General features: G+C 38.5%; 2 protein-coding genes across 2 annotated transcripts; one reads left to right on the top strand and one right to left on the bottom strand.

Moving 5' to 3' along the window:
* Window positions 1-117: 117 nt before the first annotated feature.
* parpbp (PARP1 binding protein) lies at window positions 118-16488 on the top strand. The gene is made up of 11 exons (XM_065268429.2): window positions 118-622; window positions 825-998; window positions 1408-1641; window positions 1760-1870; window positions 2705-2875; window positions 3396-3550; window positions 7327-7504; window positions 7594-7775; window positions 9356-9437; window positions 11879-12056; window positions 15411-16488. Exons 2-11 carry the CDS (start codon window positions 858-860, stop codon window positions 15722-15724), a joined length of 1746 nt encoding a protein of 581 aa, XP_065124501.1. The 5' UTR covers window positions 118-622; window positions 825-857; the 3' UTR covers window positions 15725-16488.
* On the bottom strand, window positions 16056-19618 carry pmch (pro-melanin-concentrating hormone). The gene is made up of 3 exons (XM_065284819.2): window positions 19278-19618; window positions 16555-16711; window positions 16056-16185 (listed from the first exon to the last, which is right to left on the bottom strand). Exons 1-3 carry the CDS (start codon window positions 19515-19517, stop codon window positions 16136-16138), a joined length of 447 nt encoding a protein of 148 aa, XP_065140891.2. The 5' UTR covers window positions 19518-19618; the 3' UTR covers window positions 16056-16135.
* Window positions 19619-19871: the final 253 nt, after the last annotated feature.

Below are 19871 nucleotides of genomic sequence, written 5' to 3'. Positions count from 1 at the left end.
CGTAAACGCGAGTATGACGTTTACCTAGGTTTTTATCTGAAATATGAAGATTTACGACTACCATTTTTTTTTTTTTTTATAATATAATTTCACGTTTTACATCATTTGTCGTGAAAACATATATCTGAAAAACCGTTTCATAGTCAAAAATGTACAATAAAAATCAAAACTCTGCACTTGCGTTTAAAAATGGAAACTGCAATAAAAATATAAACACACTTTTCCTACTTCGCTCTATGAACACATATAAGTGTTTATTTTCTTTAGATTATATCAATGACTTTAAGATTTATAGCGCTAGAAACATTTCTTGCCATGTAAGTAAAGTTACTCGTTTGATTACGAAATGTTAAATATAGCTCTCATATGTCTCAACGTGTGTTTATTTTTTAAATAAACAATAAATCTCACGGACGCACATTTGTTAGTTTAAATGAAAACATCAGCGATCTTCCGTTCGGCAGGGGCGTGGCGAGTGCAGCGTGCCTTGTGATTGGACCAGACGCGCATGCGTGTGAATTTAAACTTCCAGGCAGCGCACCGCTTAGTTTGTAATAACTACCATCTGTTTGCCATATATTTCGGTGTTAGAGACGCGAGACTCGTCTAAATACCAGTGTTGGTAAGTTGACCTAAGATTATTTTAGGTTGTGTTCTTAATAAAGTAAAAATGAGCTCCTCTTGTTCCTGTTATTGTGGTTTGCTTGAGGTCGTTGGACTTTGTGTTCTCGCTCAGTGGTAGATTTGGAAAGCTTTATGTGATGCTGGCTCTGCTCCGTGTTCGTTTGCGAACTGCTGTCTGCTAATAATCATAATCATTTCAGATTTTTAAGGAAAGGCTGACTCAAATAAAGGATATGGATGCAAGCCTGAGAACATTGACCAGGGTTTTCAGGAGAGAGTGTCATCGAGTGGTAGACTCAGAGATGACCACCATCCAAGGGGCTGATGGGATGCTGATGGTCCTACAGCTTTCTATGGCTGAGGTCAACAAGCAGGTAATGTCACAAAGTATTGTACCTGGAAAGTCCCTGAAAGGTCCTTAAATTTGAAGTTTACTAAGGTGTGGGAACCCGGAGTAAAACGTCTAAATATATTAAAGTGTGCAATTTTTGCATCACCATCACCAAATGCAATTGTATAGTTTGTTTAAATAGGCCGACTTGGCAGTGCTCAACAACATGCATAACTCATACATGCACATGGCTACAATTTAAATGCAATTTAAAGGATGATCCACTCCTTCCATAGTAATCCTTGCATTTGCTTTATACGTATAGAGATGGGGGGGAAAACAGAGCACTGAGTCACAAAGTTTGCGTCATGCGTTTGTTCCATATCTGTACATTTTCTGTGGAGCGGTTCTGCGTAATAAGCTTGTCCCTGTGTTTACTCCGCTCCTGACAGGAATACGGTGACTTCGGAGTAGCTTTGAGTGAAGTTCTGGCTGTCTGGAAATACTTCCTTCTGGAAAAGCTCCAGCTACCGCACAACACGATTTCTCCTCCACAAAACTATGACCTCATCCGAAAAGAGTATGATTGCTTTTTGAAACGCACAAATACTGTGGACTTGATTGACGTCTTCGTTATGTTCAAGGAGCTTCGGATGAATGAGGAACCAGAGGAGCCCGTAACAGCTGTGAGTGCTGTCAGTGGTTTTACACCAGGGCCTCAAACTTGGATGGGTTTGTTCGGTCATCTTTCTGGAACATTGAACACGATCTAATGTGTATTCTCTGTCTTATTGTGACATGTAGCTGCAGATGTTTCAGTTTCTCATTGGGGAGGTGGAGAGCTCGGAGAAGGTGGAGTCTCTTCCTGTGTGTCCCTCAACTCCATCTAGCAAGGCGGAAAGCTGTAGTCCTCAGGTAATTCATGTGATGACGCTTTTTTCAAAATACCTCCTTGGTAGACTTTAGATTAAACCATCATATTAGCAAACTAATCTTTTGCTAGGACCCACCCCACAATGTTGATGTGACCAATCACAGGTGGCCAAAATCCTTTGCTCCGCTTACTGTGTAGTTTTAATCTTTTCCACTATAAAAGTCTTACCCTTCATCCCTCTCTGGGATGTTTTCTGTATTCAGGCAAACATATCATTTCACATAACGTCTTAAACCATATCATTTATGAGAGAAATGTGAATTCAGTTACTAGCTGAATGGATTAAAACACTTGATATTGTGTGCTTATGTGTAGTTCTGCTTTGATTTATGTGTAAGTAGACACTAAGCTTTGCCACTGTAGTACTGGGGGTGATGAAGTTTATGAGCCTGATGTGGTTAAGTTTAAGGGGTTGTGGAAAAAGCCTGTCCTTTAAAAATTATGAGTCCTAGTCCTCTGAATCATCAGCATCGCAGAATAGAAGAAAACGAACAGTTTTTGTTATAAAGCATATATTATAATTTTTAAAGCATAAAACTTATATCACATGACACTTAATTTTCTCTCCAAGAACAGTGTGTGTGTGTGTGTGTGTCCTGTGTATAATAGAAAATAAAATTAATGAAGTTATTATCTAAAATACACACACACACACACACACACACAATTGTTTACAGATGATGTAAACCAAAACATTTATTCTGCAAACGATTAATCACGATTAATTGTTATGCTGCCGTACTGTAATGTTTTCAAAAAAATATGCATGCATATGTATTATAACACATTCCTTCCTTGTTCGACTGTTCTTACAGATAAAGAGAGTGGTCAGAGCAGTTTTTTCTTCTTATTTGGCTCTTTTGATAAACTCTAAGAATGATTTGGCCCTTGCATACACCCTGGACAATCCCAGCCGCTCTCTGGGACACATGGCCTTCACAGATCTCAGGCATACTGCCCGCAACAGCAGCTCATCTCTTTTCCTGGTAAATTCGCAATGGCTTACAGTCTTTTAAAGGGGGCATATCATGAAAATCGGACTTTCCACATTTAAGTGCTATAATTGGGTCTCCAGTGCCTAGAAAATGTAAAAAAAGGTCAACCCAGTAACTTAGTTTTGGTCAATCATTCTCTCCAAGCATGTGATAAAACAGGTCATTGAAATTTGGCTCCCCTTGTGATGTCAGAAGGGGATAATACCGCCCTTAATCTGCACTATCCAACCACGACACTGCTATTTAGTGCAGAGATCAGCTCATTTGCATTTTAAAAGGGAAACGCCCACAAACGACACATTTTTGCTCAGACCTACAAAGTGGCAATTTTAACATGTTGATCTTGTATTTTGAGCTAAAATTTCACACATGTACTCTGGGGACACCACAGATTTATTTTACATCTTAAAGTCTTATGTAATGTCCTCTTTAATTGATAACACTTTATGTTTTTAAAGCGAAACCACATTGTGAATATGAATGAACTGGTGTTTTTTTTTTTTCATTTTAGACCGTAACTTCATTTGTCAGGGCAATACAGTTGGGAGGAAAGGGGTACGCCCCACCTGAGTCTCACCCTTTGCGGAGGCACGTGAAGGGCTTATCAGAATTTCTCAATTTTGTTGACCATTGTCAGGAAATCTTAGGAGAGACCCCTAATCCAAGGTATGATTCTTTCTGATATGTTTTCCTGTTTATTTTTATGTATTCCGGTGTAAGCAAAGTAATACAGTACTTCATGTATTAAAGGATTAGTCCATTATCTTAAAAGAAAAATTCTGATAATTTACTCACCACCATGTCATCCAAAATGTTGATGTCTTTCTTTGTTCAGTCGAGAAGAAATTATGTTTTTTGAGGAAAACATTGCAGGATTTTTCTAATTTAAATGGACTTTAATAGAGCCCAACATTTAATACTTAACTCAACACTTAACGTTTTTTTTTCAACGGAGTTTCAAAGGACTATAAACGATCCCAAACGAGGCATAAGGGTCTTATCTAGCAAAATGATTGTCATTTTTGACAATAAAAATAACAAACATACACTTTTAAAGCACAACTTCTCGTTTAAATCCAGTCGTGATGCGCCAAGGTGACCCCCACATAATACGTCATGACGTCAAGAGGTCACAGAGGACGAACGCGAAACTCCGCCCCAGTGTTTACAAGTGTGTTGAAAGAGGACCGTTCCTACGTTGTTGTATGTGGAATGATACTAATTAATGTCTTTGTGGCAGTTTATTGTTTACAATTGTCCGCAAATGTGCGTTTTATATATGTAACACGTGACCTCCCTATGTCACTACGCATTTACGTTAGGTCGCGCTGGACCGTACTTAGATGAAAAGTTGTGGTTTAAAAGTACATATTTTTTTATTTTTCTTGTCAAAAAATAAATCTTATTGCTAGATAAGACCCTTATGCCTCGTTTGGGATCGTTTATAGACCTTTGAAACTCCGTTGAAAAAAACTGTTAAGTGTTGAGTTAAGTATTAAATGTTGGGCTCTATTAAAGTCCATTAAAATGAGAAAAATCCTGCAATGTTTTCCTCAAAAAACATAATTTCTTCTGGACTGAACAAAGAAAGACATCAACATTTTGGATGACATGGTGGTGAGTAAATTATCTGGATTTTTCTTTTAAGAAAATGGAATATTCCTTTAAGAGTATAGCTGTAATTCTGTTAATTAAACATAAGCTGCTACTGTTACCTGTATATTGCTGCTATTGTTTTTTTAATGGTGTGTTAAACAGAAGGCATTATGTCACAAAAAAAACTTCAGTGTCTGTTGGCTTCTCTGTTTATTTTACACATGATTTTATCAAAGATTGTAGCGGGTAGTAATAGCTGGTAATAGGGATCCGCGAACATTTGCATGTGATTGTCAATACGCATCTCGTCAATAAAGCCGATTCCTTGATGTATCGCCTGCAATATGGCCCAGCTTGTCAGTGAACTACGGCTTTGTGTAGTAAATGCTGCTCCATCTGAAAGCAGGTGGTGGCGATTTACTACTAATCAAGGAACCGGCTTTACTGACGAGATCCATGTAATATCGCATGCGAATTATTGCACAACCCTAGCTGGTTAGTAGACATTTAATTTTAGAAATGCTATTATAACTTGATTATTTTGTGTAAACGACTTGATGTTTGGCAGTTTCATCAAATAAGTCAAGAAAGAGACATCTGGTTCATTCTTCAAATAGTAACATTGAATGCATGGCATTATGGGATACTTTATTCCTAAATGTAACATTCATTTTTAGCAAATGTAGTTGTTCATCCAGGTTAGGGATGAGCAACATACTGAAATCACAGGAATATCATTGATGCACATACCACAATAATTTAGTAATTTTTCTGTGTGTAAGATGATCAAAAAGAATGTAAAACATTTATAATTTTCAGTTTTCAAACATTTATCTTTAAAGATCTCATATACATTTGACAAACTAAAAGCATTACCATACTGCACAGCTGTTATCGCATCATTTAGCAAGTTGTCGCATATAGCATTTTTCTTCAATATAAACTTCACAAACTAAAAGCCTTATCATATTGCATATCATTTATCGCATCATTTAACAAGCTGTCACATTTTTCTTCAATATAAACTGTACAAACTTAAAGGTGCAGTGTGTAATTTTTAGAACGATATCTTGACAGAAATGCACAATAATATACTAAACTATATTATCAGGGGTGTATAGAGACCTTTTATAATGAACCCTTATGTTTTTATTACCTTGGAATGAGACATTTTTATCTACATACCGAGGGTCCTCTTACATGCAAGTCGCCATTTTGTGCGGCCATGTTTCTACAGAAGCCTTTAATGGACAAACTTTTTTTACTAAGTTGTTTCCGAAGATGACATGTTTGTCTGGTGGCGGCTACCGTAGCTTCTCTATGCGTTTAAAAAGCGAGAGGTGAGCAGTTAACTAAGCCATTGGTTGCAATTCGCAACCTCACCACTAGATGCTACTAAAATTTACACACTCCACCTTTAAAGAAATAGTTCAAACAAAAATGTAAAAGTTCTTACTGATGTTGTTACAAACCTATATACATTGATTTTTTTCTGATGACACGAATGAAGATATTTTGAGGAATGTTGGGAACCAAACAAATTATGAGCCCCATTCACTTTCATAGTAGGAGAAAGAAGTCTATGGAAGTAAATGGGTCGCATGAATGGTTTGGTTACAAACATTTCTTAAAATATCTTGCTTCATGTTCATCAAAACAAAGAAATGTATACAGGTATGTAACAAAGTGAGTAAATGTAAATTTTTGGGTGAACTATCCCTTTAAAACATTACCATATTTCGTCATTTACAAAGTTATCGCATTTTTCCTCAATATTGTGCAGCCCTAATCCAGGTATTCCCATGTATACACTATGTGCATTTTACACGCTATACAGTTTGAAAATAATGCGATGGTCTGAACGTTTGAATAATTTAAGGACGTTCGTGACCTGGCTTTAACCCCACTTGTGTCTCCCAGTGATTACTTCACGCCCCATAATGGCCTGAACAAATCCTTTGATTTCTGCCTTGATGTGCTACTAGATACACCTGCTCCCTATCTTAAAAGCTGATCCAGCGCTGCTTCCTCTCATCTTACGAGGCCTTTACCTGCCATCTTTTTGGAAAGCAATCCCGAATGACGTCTGCACCAACATTAATGAAATCATTTGAATTGTTCAAGCATGTTTATCTGAAGGACATCAAAGCATGCAGTACCGAACGGCAAATAGCGACTTTGTCCCACCCTGGTTTGATAACTCTGATTAAACGTCATAACACTGAGATTTGTCCTTGATGAATCGCACTTAAACGGCGAAGCAAATCTCCGAAAGACGTTTGGCAGAACAACACAAACTCATGCTAAACTCGAGATGTTTGGGTTATTCAAAGAGGGCGCGAGGTCATTTCCTGTAGTGCTTCTAAGTACTTCAACTTGGTTTTGATGGAAGCGCCTTGAACCTGGAGCACGTGGCCCCATTCACCGCCACAGAGGGTGCGAGAGTTAAGCCAAAAGTGCTTTTTTATCAGCGCGCTGCCCTGCCTGCACTGTTCCTCACCTCTCCAAGACCTTACTGAGTGCTGTGTTACCACACACAAACACTCCTGATGGAGGAATCGGGGCTTCTCGTACAGTGCACATCTGTTTTCCCAGATGATTTTGTTACTGTAATTCCCACTCACTAACGCAAGGTCAAAGCTTGCTTTCCCACCAAAGCCTGAGTGTTTGTTTTGTGTATGTGTTAATATATGAAGAGATTAATCAAAGTCTGTGAGAGTAAGGATAAGGAAATAAGTATTGGCTCTGAAGTCGACCATAACTGATCATGTTAAATGAGGTTGCTAGGACTGCAACAGAATTTGGAAACCGTCAGTTTCTTTTAATTGGTTTATTTACCCAAACAGAGAAGCCGGATCCAAGCTGGTGTCTAGTATCAGAGCCGCTCTGGTCAAAGGCCGCAGTGGTGGAGACCAAGTGTACCTTGCAGCAGATGACATGGCCATTGATCTTAAAGAAAGAATCGGGCAAATATGCACAGCACAGACGCAGTCAGCGATTGGCTTGGGAATCAGTCCAGCAAGGGTAAATAATTTCTGATGTTTTTTGACTTTCCAAAAATATCTTTCAGCAATGTTGTTAGATCACACTTGTCAATGTTGTTTGCTTTCTAGCCAAGAGCATACGCTATAAACCACTCCACTGCATATGGGGGCAGAGAGACTGTCAAAGTTTTGATGGCTCTTTTGGATGAAGAAGCACTAGCCCCGCCCTGCAGGAACAAAGCAGAATTGCTCTCTGAAGATCATGCAGTTCTTAATGGAAGCGCTGGTTCCTGTCTTCTTACCCTTTTCAAGTAAGTTTTATTGCTTTTTATTCAGTTTATAATTTGTTTATTACAAAAAATTACTTAAATGTATTGAAATTTATTTGCAGATACATTTTATTTAATTTGATTGTTTTGATTGCTTTATACAGTTTTAGTTACAGTTTTTGTTTTTTAATATTACAATGAATTTTACTTAAAATACCAAATACATTAATTTATTTGATTTCGTTAATTTTATTGTTTCAATTGCTTTATTATACAGTTTTAGTGTTTTGTTATATTATTACAATAAATTATACTTAAAATGCCAAATACATTTCAATAAAAAAATTAATTTTCTTTAAATTTATTGGTTTGATTACTTTTATATCAATTTTAGTTTCAGTTTTACTTTTTTGGTATATTACAATAAATTATACTTAAAATGCGAAATATATTTAAATAAAATTATTTCTTTAATTTTATTGTTTTGGTTGCTTTATTATACCGTTTTAGTTGTACCGTTTTAGTTTATTAATATATTGCAATACATTTTACTTAAATTATTTAATGTATTTGGTATTTTAATTTCGTTAATTTTATTGTTTTAATTGCGTTATTATACAGTTTTAGTTTTTTATTACAATAAATTATCCTTAAAATGCCAAATATATTTAAAATATTTCTTTAATTTTATTGTTTTGATTGCTTTATTATACAGTTTTATTTATACCTTTTTAGTTTATTAATATATTGCAATAAATTTTACATAATTAATTTAATGTATTTGTTTTTTTTATTTTTTTATTTATTGTTTTAATTGCTTTATTATACAGTTTTAGTTTTTTGTTATATTATTACAATAAATTATACTTAAAATACCAAAAACATTTCAATAAAATTATTTATTTTCTTTAATTTTATTGGTTTAATTGCTTTATTTAGTTTTACAGTTTTAGTTTTTAATTATATTTCAATAAATTGTACTTTAATTTAATTAATGTATTTGGTATTTTCATTTCTATTAATTTTATTGTTTTAATTGCTTTATTATACAGTCTATTAAGTTTTGGTTATTTTATTGCATCGCAATAAATTTAAAATGTATTTTTATTGCTTTATTATACAGATTGGTTTTTAGTATTGTTACAATACATTTTACTTTTATAGAAATTTATATTTTATTTTATTGTTTTTATGTTCACCATCAAATTTATATAAAGTATATGTTCATATACTTTCATGTAATGTGCATAAAAATATTTTTTTGTCCATTAAGTCATCATTATATACATTTATTTTCGTATCATACAATTTTAATTCAGTAACTTATTTTAAAGGCGGTGTCCATGATTTTTGAAAAACACTTTGGAAAAGGGAATCTTGCTGACTACCAAAACACACTTGTAGCCAATCAGCAGTAAGGGGCGTGTCTACTAACCGACATCGTTGCCTGGGTTGTGTATGTGTAGGGCGGGTCTATCAAAAGAAGGTCCAGATTCTTTTGGGGTAGGGGCATGTTTGTTTAGGTGATTTCAAATGTCAACATTGGCTTTTAGAGATCATGGACCCCGCCTTTAATATTCAGTATTTCAGCTTTACATTCTCTTCCCACTGTGTGCTTATAGATCTCCCGAAGCTCCCACGGGATCTTCTCCAGAGCCTTTGCGGAACCGCATTTGCAGCCAACAAGAAAATGTCAAGTCCAAGGTAAAGAATCATCAGGGTTGTAAGACATTCAAGATCCCTGTCTCAAATATCATTCAAACAAAATCAAATGTGACACTTGATTTTTAAAACAGACGGCAAGTAATGCGCTTTCACAAGGTATATTATGTACTTCCTCTGTGTTGTGCAAAATTTATACAGCTGTTTTTTTTTTGCGCTCTGTGCTGCGCTTGTGGTATAAAAACAACCAGAGAGTGTGAACTTTAGTGTTGTGCTAAATCCTCAATTTCTGCTATTATGCAAACTTCCTATAAGACGCCTGGCTTACTTATCCAGAAAACATCTAAAATGTTGTTCTAGTCTTAATGTGCATGAAGATTTTGGGATTGTCTTTTGCCCTTTTTGTTTTATTTTACTCTTTAGTAATGCATTGAGAAGAGTGAACCTTCTGATCCTTCAAAATGTGTCAACAATCCAGATACGAGTTAATGTTTATGATAAATTACTTTTTTAAAGGCATTTCCACCAACTGGTGAACCTACTGTGAACATTTAGGCTAGACGCATTTTGTTAAATGGCTTCTTTATTTGATTGCACTAGCAGATCTCTCTTTAGACCTTCACTTTCTGGCCTCCTTCCTGTGTTAGCGAGCGGTAATGGTCCCCGGGCAGCTCAACGCTTCCTGAACTGGACGGGCGGAAGCTTTCTGCATCAATTTCACTTTGAACATGCCATATCAGTGGTGTTATTCAGCTAGCAAGGGAAACTTGAAAGGTTATTGTTTCCTGTTGTCTGCAGAAAGACTTTATCATGTCGTACTCCAATAGTTTCATCACGGACTGACGTCGATTGGCACAGGGGAGAGGGAGATCAAGAGGTTTTCTGTAATGGTTGACTGAAGAGGGGGCTTATAATGTGTATTGTTATGTAGTACTAGTCAGTTTAATGAACTTCAAATGAAACCCCCATACATTTTAGTCCAAACTCGTATTGAACTTGCATTTACCTTTATCTCTGCCGATAGTAGTGGGACATCTGGCCAACTAAATTATTCAGGGTTCCCATGAGTTTGTGAATCTAGGGGAAAAATTCAATGCCCTGGGAAGTTTACATATACAGATTTTTTCATAAAACTTTTTTATTATTCCCTGTGTAGTTTAGGGTAATATCATAAATGTCTAGCCTTCAAGCACACGTGCTAAACTGTTCGCTTTAAATGCTTATTTCTGTATTCGAATGTTGATTTATACCAAAATGCTTTTTTGCATAGCTGTGTTTGACACATGTAACATCTCGGGTTACGTATGTAACTGTTGTCCCGAGAAGGGAACGAGAAGCTGCATCTCCCTTGCCATACTTCCTGCGTCCCTGTAACGCCGCCTTTGGCAATATTTCAGATAGCGATATACTTCCTGGCTCCCGCGTCACTTTGTCTTTGTTGTTAAGCCTCACCATTGGTTGAATTTGATATACACGTTCAGACACACTTACCCCTGGAGTCGTCCCCAATGTGTCACTGCAGTGACGCAGCGCGAGTTCCCACGAAAGGGAACTGTAACAATGTATCTTAAAAGGTAACACAATGTAACCTTCTCTCACTTGAAATGTGTCCCCACATTTAGTCCTTGAATTTGAGGGTATTGAACCTGGAAAGTCCTTGAAAGGTCCTTGAATTTTAAGTTAACTAAGGTGTGGGAACCCTGATTATTTTATTGCATGCTTAATAAAACGCGTGTTTGACATTTTTATATTGTGAAGCATTAATGTTGACTTGCTAGTTTACTTTTTTTTGGGGGGGGTCTGTTATTATGCAGCCAGGGCTGCCCAACATACTGTACATGGTCAGCTCGTATGAGTGTGACCGATTCTGTTGTTATAGGTGGTATTGAAAAAAAGCGCTTCAAAAAGCCACGTTCAATCTTTGATCCCATGCAAAATACACCCACCGGTTCGTTTTTCTCCATGGTTTGCAGTCACACCCAACGGTGCCTGCAGTATTTTTTTTAACTTCCCTGAATGCCCCCTACTACTGCGGCTGGTTAGCCAGAAGCAAGAAAGTCTTGAATCCTGATAATCCATGGAAGGCATGGATCAAAGGCCCCTAAAGAAGCGCATCAGCGGTTTTCTGGGACCCATGAGACCTCGGAAGTTCACTGCGCCTGTATAAGCTGCCGTTATATTATTTTTATGCTCCTCACGGTTGGCCTCCAGGCTGCAACTTTTGGCTAACTCAAGTTTTCTTTTCTCAGTCTTATCTTATGATTTGTGGCTATCTACACCCATTAGACCATAAAGGTGATCGAGAGTTTAGTGCCAGGTGATAGGGTTGTCACTTCAATCAATGAATGCAGACCTCTATGAAATAAAGACATTGGTCATTGCAACACTGGCTTAATCAATAACCAAAAGCATATTGATGTTTCACTTATATTCAAGATCTATGAGGTTATTTTTGTTCTCATTTTCATGTTTTCCTTTTTCAGGTAGCCCAGCCAACTATCCGTTCTCAGTTTGCTTGTACATACAAGGATGGCGATCTGCCCCTGAACAGGGTGTTGGAGTTTCCCAGTACAAGCCAGGTTCCCACCTGCATTCACCCTGCACCCAAACAAAGCATATTTGCATCTGTGGATGGAACTGAGATGGATAACAGGCCAGCAGGTACCATTTCTATTTTAAAGACCCCATGAAATTTGAGTTTTTTTTTTTTTGCTTTTAGCCCATGTTTGTCAGCTTTGTGGCATTATATAATTGTGTACAATCACCTGAAACCCTTTAGTAGGTATTCAGTCTCTCCAGAAAAACATGATTATGCAATCACATGATTCAACGCATAATCAGCCAAAGTCTGCATATTTATGCGGGGGTGCTTTTTTTTAAATACGCTGCACTTTCGCAGCATAAATTGCAGATTTCTGTGCGCAAAACAGGGTTTCCCGCAGAAAATTTGTTAGTTAAGGTGGTGGGGTTGGGCGAGTAGGTGGGGCAGAGGGCGTTACAAAGCGGCGGGGCGTATGCGTCATGATGAAAATTTTAATATTTTTATTTAAAACGCTCAAATAAAACTTAATTTTGAAGAAACTTTGACAGAAAATGAACATATACTAGATTATTAATGAATGAAATGTTTTTAATAGATACCTCTAATGGGAAAAGCTGCGTGATGAAGTGAAACTAAAGGGTTAATAAACAAAAACTAAAGCAGATGTTGTAGAACGTCAGGCGAATGATGACAGATGGCACAAAAATTGTAAAAACTGATTACTTCCCACTATTAGTTACATTATCTTAAAGGAGTGTAACTACTCTAGCATGTAAATAATGCACATAAATAAAGTGAGCAAGAGCGCTCAACAATTATATCTAATCAACAGGCACATGAAACCTAGCTAGCAGGTTGCTCAAACAATAAAATCACCAGCTAACTTACCTTAAATTTGCAAGAACTATAGACGAATACAATAACAGGCTTAAACCCAAAACATAAGTCCACTTACAGTTCTCACGAACACGCGTTTTATCAACTGGCTATCCTCCAGACATGATGGACCACGTCTTTATCTCATTTCGGCCGCGTGGCGCGTGTCCCCGCTCGCGGTGTAAAGCTCGTACACGCTATTCTCCAAGATGCACTTGACGGACTTTTGTGCAGCAAAATTATAATTTTTTTGGACGACCTAGTTAAGGCGGTAGGGTTTCCAAGCTTAGACGGGCCGCCTGAACTGAAAAATGCTGCGGGAAACTCTGCAAAATATGCATATATCTTAGCAGAAAGTTGAAAAATGTTGCATTTACATTACACAAGCACAGCCATGTCCCCTGTTGCCATGGGAATGTTATGAAGTAATGTGATTATGTGACATGAACATCATTCAAAAGCTGCAAACAGTTTTTGCAAGTTCCCGCAGTTTTTGCTAGTTCCCGCAATTTCATCGCATAAAATTGCGTAAATATCTCGCATATTCCATCACATTTTTTAAGAAAACGTGCCACAAAATTAAGGATTTTTACCTGCAACAATCACAAAAAACTCGGTTTTTCTGGAAGGATTGGATATTAACAATAAACATTTCTAACAGGTTGAAGTCTTATAATGTAATGATGCAGGGTTTCCCGCAGAAAATGTGTTAGTTAAGGTGGTAGGGTTGTGCAGGTGGGCGGGCTGGGGGCGTGGCAATCAAAGGGGCGGGGCGTACGCGTCATGATGAAAATATTTTATTTAAAACACTCAAATAAAACTCAATTTTGAAGAAACTATGACAGAAAATGAACACATACTAGATTAGTAATGAATTAAATGTTTTATCAACAGGCTAGTTATCCTCCAGACAGTGACAGACCATGTCTTTCTCTCATTTCGGCCATGTGCCGTTTGGTGGAATTTTTTTTTGGACGACCTAGTTAAAGGGATAGTTCGGCCAAAAACGATATTAAACCCATGATTTACTCACCCCCAAGCTGTCCGAGTTGCATATGTCCATCGTTTTTCAGACAAACACATTTTCGGATATTTTAGAAAAGGTTTTATATCGTTCAGTTGATTAAATGTAATGTTACGGGGTCCACCCATAGTCCACGACCTTCAAGTCCAAAAAAAGTGCGTCCATCCTTCACAAATTAAATCCAAACGGCTCCAGGATGATAAACAAAGGTCTTCTGAGGGTAATCCGTGCGGTGTTGTTGTAGAAATATCCATATTTAAAATTTTATTAACATAATTCATTACCTTCCGGTAGCGCCGCCATCTTAGTCTCATCCGCATTCAGGATGAGCGCTTACGCAGCGTACAGAGGTTTCTCTGCTGCTGCTCTGTCCCCCCGCCCTCCGAATTTGTCATACGTCACTAAGAAAAGTGCGTACACTACGCTAATACTCTCTCCTGAGTCTAAGATGGCGGCACTACCGGAAGGTATTTATTTACGTTAATAAAGTTTTAAATATGGATATTTCTACAACAACACCGCACGGATTACCCTCAGAAGACCTTTGTTTATCATCCTGGAGCCGTTTGGATTTAATTTGTGAAGGATGGACGCACTTTTTTTTGGACTTGAAGGTCGTGGACTATGGCTGGACCCCATAACTTTACATTTAATCAACAGAAAGATCTAAAATATTTTCTTAAATATCCGAAAATGTGTTTGTCTGAAAAACGATGGGCATATGCAACTTGGACAGCTTGGGGTTGAGTAAATCATGGGTTTAATATCGTTTTTGGCCAAACTATTCCTTTAAGGGTATCCCAGCTTAGGTGGGCCGCCCGAACTGAAAAGTGCTGCGGGAAACCCTGTGATGAGAAGCATAAATTTTTTTTTTGATTTTTGACATAGCCAATATATGTTTATTATATTGCAGTATGATCAAACAATTGTCGGAGTAAGGCTGTTTTAAATATTACAAAAAGGATGAGGCCTTTGTGTCTCGCCCAAACTTCCTATTTCAAAAGGAAGTTCACCACCAAAGTAGAGAGAACTGTGCTTGTGAATAGAAAAGAAAGAAAAATACAAAAAGGGAGGGAGCTTCAGTTCTTGGCGTACTGAATAACCTTCATGCTTGGTCGGTTCACTGTGCGCACTTACCGAAAAGCTTGTTTCTCTGACGCCACGCAGTCGGAAAGATGCCCATGTCCGCCTCCACAGCCCGGGATTTGATTCCTGCACGGTCCCCGCTTGGGGACTGGTACTTAAGATCAACCTTTAAACGATTCCCCATCCCATAAACCTGGCTGCCCCCAAGTCTGTTGTAAAAGCCCTAAGAACACGCATTCTCCATCCTACCTCAGCCCCTTTTTGTGGGAACGTGGGCTTTGCTCCATCAGGTTACATGATAAATGTTCAGACCCAGCCCTGTAAAATAAGCACACTGCCCATTAAACGTCAGACTAACGTCAGCAATTACATCGTAATCTTTTCTACCCTTCTTTCCTCGGCTCACCCTCCACTTTTTCGTTCTTTGTTTGGCCTCTTTTTCTTTTTTTGTCACCCACCAACCCTCCACTTCAATTTTATTTTTCAGCGGACCTAGAGGCCACTAACTCTCAGCCTGAAGGTCCCGGTAAATCTGCTCTGGAGAAACGTAGTGGAAATGCCTGGAACGGAACAGGTGGGAAGAGGACCCGGCCAGCACCGCTCCGAAAAGCAACAGAGACCTCCAAGCGAAAACTCGCCAGCAGGGAGTGCATTGAACTGGGAATGGAAGAGAACCAGCCCCCTCAAAAAAGACCCCCTGCCAAAGCCCCCGCTAGAGGAGCGGAGAAAAAGAACAGTAAAGCTGCCAGTAAGAAACTCATTGCTGGTCAAGGGAAACTCACAAGCTTTTTCAGGCTGTAATTCATTCTCCCATCTCCTATCTGTAGCAATGCTGCATGTTAGCTGCACTGTCACTTGTTATTTATTGGTAGTCTAAACGCATGTAACGTTCAACAAGCCAAAATCACGTCAACGGGGGCTACTTGAATTTGTAAGAACTTTTTTCCATGCAGGCTGAAAGTGTGTGTGTATATATTTGTGTGTACATGAGAAAGTTCGAGAAAGTATCGAGTAGATCTGGCAGAGAAGGAACTAGTTTTAAAGAACATTGTGTGTCCTAAGTACTTTTTTTCATTCTTTTTAAACACTGCTCATTCGATGCAGACTTGAATACATTTTTTATTGTTTTTAAATTGTACAGATATGTATTGTCAAATGTTTGGAATAACATGCAGGATGAAATAAAGGGTACAGAATACAACTGCTCCGGCTTCAAGCTTTCCAGCATGGCCTGTATACTCGACCTATCATGCATCGTAGTACTGCAAAGAGAACAGAAAGAGAAAAACAATTAATTGCATTGAAATAGACTGCTACTTGTTTACTCTGGGACATATGGGAGTTACATTCTCTGCAGATAAACAACTGCAACTTTATAAGATGGTTTGCCAAACAATCTCGAAATCTTGTTCTTCAGATGGATTGTTTTCTTTTTAGGCAGTTATCAGCTGGGCATCAGTTTGAAAGAACCGATCTTTCAGCCGGGTCAAGCTATGATAGTTTTTAAATCATGTTTGGTCGTCTTAATGTGCAAGATCAACGTGTGGCTTGATTTTTCCAATAAACAGTCTACTTTTGGTCTTAAGAATGCTATTGATGAAAAAGGAGATAAGTAACTTGGCAGTGCTTACGGTCTATGTCCCTCCTACCCATGGGAATGACATCATCTGCACTCCGTGTATCCCTCATGCTGAAGCCATCCAGAGTGTGATCCATCCCACGCAGTGGCAGAGTTTGTGGAAATGCAGGATATGTTTCCCTCCCAGGAGACCTCTTGATTTCTGTGTCCTGGTGGAAACAAAGGCATTTCAAGTCAATATGTGGGGCAACCACTTGCTTATAATCCAGGCCTTTGAACAGAAGCAGCCAGATGCACAAAGCTAAACCCAAAATGCAGTTATGCTTTGAGTGTGCGAGATTCAAAAACCACACCTGGAGATGTTTAAGTTAATTTGAACAAAACACACCCAAGGGCAACCTCAAGATCTCTCTCCATAACTGCTCTTAAACTGCTGGCGTATGGAGCCCCACATGGAACAAATGTGTCAAACTGCGACAAAGTTTCCCCAAGTCTTGCTTAGCCAATTTTCTCAAGATCACCTAGGGCCCTTTTATCCAAGGCTTCCCTTTCTGACTGTGTCCTTCCGAAACTCGCTGACTGTTCCATTACTGCACTTGTAATTGTAGCAACTTAATGGTTCAATTTTGAACGTAATAATAAAGCATTGTTAGATGCCTACAAAGATATGGTTTTGAGCTTAAAATCTTGTCTACTAACCCCACACCTAGTATCAGCTGCCACTCTGCTAACAACAGTTTTAGCAAGATGCATGGTAACAGACCTTACCCAGAAAGCAATTTTGCATTTAAAAGATGTCTAATTGCCGTCCAAACACAGGCCCGACGTCTAGGCTGAAACGAGGCAAAATTTGGGCTGTTAGGGAAAATTTAAGATGCCCAAAAATAAATTTGTACTAAACCACTTGTAATCACTGTTGTCTTTGCATACATGGCAAAAACATGTAATCAAATTCAAGTTTATTTCGGCTAGGAGTAGGTTACTTGGACTATACCTGGGCTGTATTCCAGAAAGCGGGGTTAACTTAGCATCAGCTAAACCCTGAACTATTGGTTGGTTAAACCAAAATTTGCTTGGCCTAATCATGTCGGTTCCAAAACATCTGATAAAAATTAGTTCAGTCAACCTCCTACTGCTAACTGAAAGTTAATGCGCGCACACGGGGAATACATAAAGACGTATTCAAATTCAAACGTACCTGGGTATGTCACATAACCAGCTTTCTGGAATACCCCCCAGGTCTATAGTTAACCTAAACAGTAGAGGGCTCGTTATAGTTGTGCGTTGGTCCTACGGCGTAGGTTCCGCGTCGGTTTTCATTTATACTTTTGCGTCGTCATCCGCTTCGACGTGCAAACACGCGCGCAGACCGCTGGTAGGCACTATCCACGTGTGTAACCACAGTAGCAGCGCGACCGTCAAAGAAGAAGAAGCTTGGCAAGTTAACCCACAAACGAAGAAGAAACGGCAACTTGTTGTGTATGATTTGAGAAGACCAGCAATGATGGAAGCAAATAAACTTTTGTTGCAGTTTGAGTTAAATCACTCCTCAAATTGACCATTCTTTGTTTTCACTGTCGCAAACGAAAATACATATGACGCAGTTTTTTTACCTGACAGGAGGGGTTCTGGTGGACCAATCACAGCGCTTGCGGTCAACGTAGAACTGACACGCTGTTAAAAATTTTGCGAGATGTACGTCAGGCTATGTAGAGCTACGCACATGCTACGGATAGCCTACGCCGGCACGACTATAAATTGGGCTTAAAGGCGTTCTAAGCGAATCTGCGAGACGTTAGTTATTGTTGACGTTTGAATTGTTTTCAAACAGATGGAGTGTAGCTAACTCCTCCCCCTACCTTCCGTGCTTTCATGAACGCGCCCAACCCCCAAATCCTTGTCGTTTATTGGTGATACACTTTGTTATGGTTTCTGTTTGTAGGTTTGGCCACTGTTTTGTTATTGCCGTTTGTGAAGCCTGGGCTGTCTACAGAGATCGCGTTTTTTTACAGTTTGATCAGCGGACAGGCAGCAAGCAGATAGGGAGATGTTTGCTGTATGTAACAAAAAATGTTTTATGGTCTAAAACGCATCAATTCGCTTAGAGCACCTTTAAGGGCGCACTCGCACTATTCAAACTAAGCCGCGCCTGGGTGCGTTGAACCCCCCCCAAAGCCTGATTGGAATTTGACATATGTATTGCACGATTTTTACACTTTGTGCTATTTATACGCATCTACATGAGACTGCGTAGGTTTCGTTATGACCATTTTCAGAATTTATGCGCATCTTTGTGCGTGTTTTTTTTTTTGATATTCCAAAATGCGCTTTACAATTTGTGGATGAAAACATAGCTAGGAAGTAAGAGCCATTCAACAGACTCTTAAAAATGTAAGTTTATTAACTTCTATTATTAGAAGTTATCTAAAATTATTTAAAAATGCGGTAAAATGTTTACTTAAGCAATGCAATGCAATAATTGTCTTGTAGCTTACTGCATTGCACCTGGTAAGTACACAAATGCACTCTAAAAAATAAATGTGCTTCACAATGCCATAGATTAACTGTTACACAAGGTTCTTTGTAGTGATAAGATGTTTTTTAGATTATATACATTTTTGAAAGAAATGATTCTTTAAACAACCTGCTTTTGAAGGTCCAAAAATGGTTCTTCTATTGCATTGCTGTAAAGAACCTTTTAAGCACCTTTATTTTTAAGCGTGTTGTGTGCGCTAATGTGTGGTAGAGGTTATTTACTAGCATGCAAATACTCACAGCTAGTATGAAGATCCGTTTTGTCCCATCCTTGTCGGCAAGTCTGCCCTCAATGATGGGGTATCCTTTGAAGGAGAGCAGTCCAGGACTTGCTTCATTTGCATCATCTGTCATTGAAATGACTCTGTCTTGGTCTGCACTTTCTTGATCAGTTATGCCTCTGGGCAATGCCATGGTTCGGTACGTAGTAAACTCAAGAAAAAGTGCAAATGCAAGGATGACAGTGCAAGTTGATGCCATGATGTTTAAAGCCGCTGGCTAATTTGCTTGTCGAAGCCTGGCCTTGCACCCTTGCACATGCTTGCTAAGAATTGAACATCTGCTTTTATAGTATTTCGTGATGATGAGTTGGTTATGTCTCACTTTGTTACGATGATTAACGTGGCTCGCCCTTGACAGTCACCTGTAGATAAAAGTTGGATGCCCCTCCGCAGGGAGAACATTGAAGATGCTTTGAATCTGATGGGGATTATATTTTAAGTGGATTTTGTGTTTAATATAGACACAATTGTGGCTTTGTGACAGGCCAGAATTGCTGATGCTCTCGCACCCCATGCCGGACTTGCCATACTACCTAACGGGTCGAAGGTTGTA

The sequence above is a fragment of the Paramisgurnus dabryanus genome, chromosome 1 (genome assembly GCF_030506205.2).
Source record: "Paramisgurnus dabryanus chromosome 1, PD_genome_1.1, whole genome shotgun sequence".
Lineage (NCBI taxonomy): Eukaryota > Metazoa > Chordata > Actinopteri > Cypriniformes > Cobitidae > Paramisgurnus > Paramisgurnus dabryanus.
This window is presented reverse-complemented; position numbering and strand designations above follow the sequence as displayed.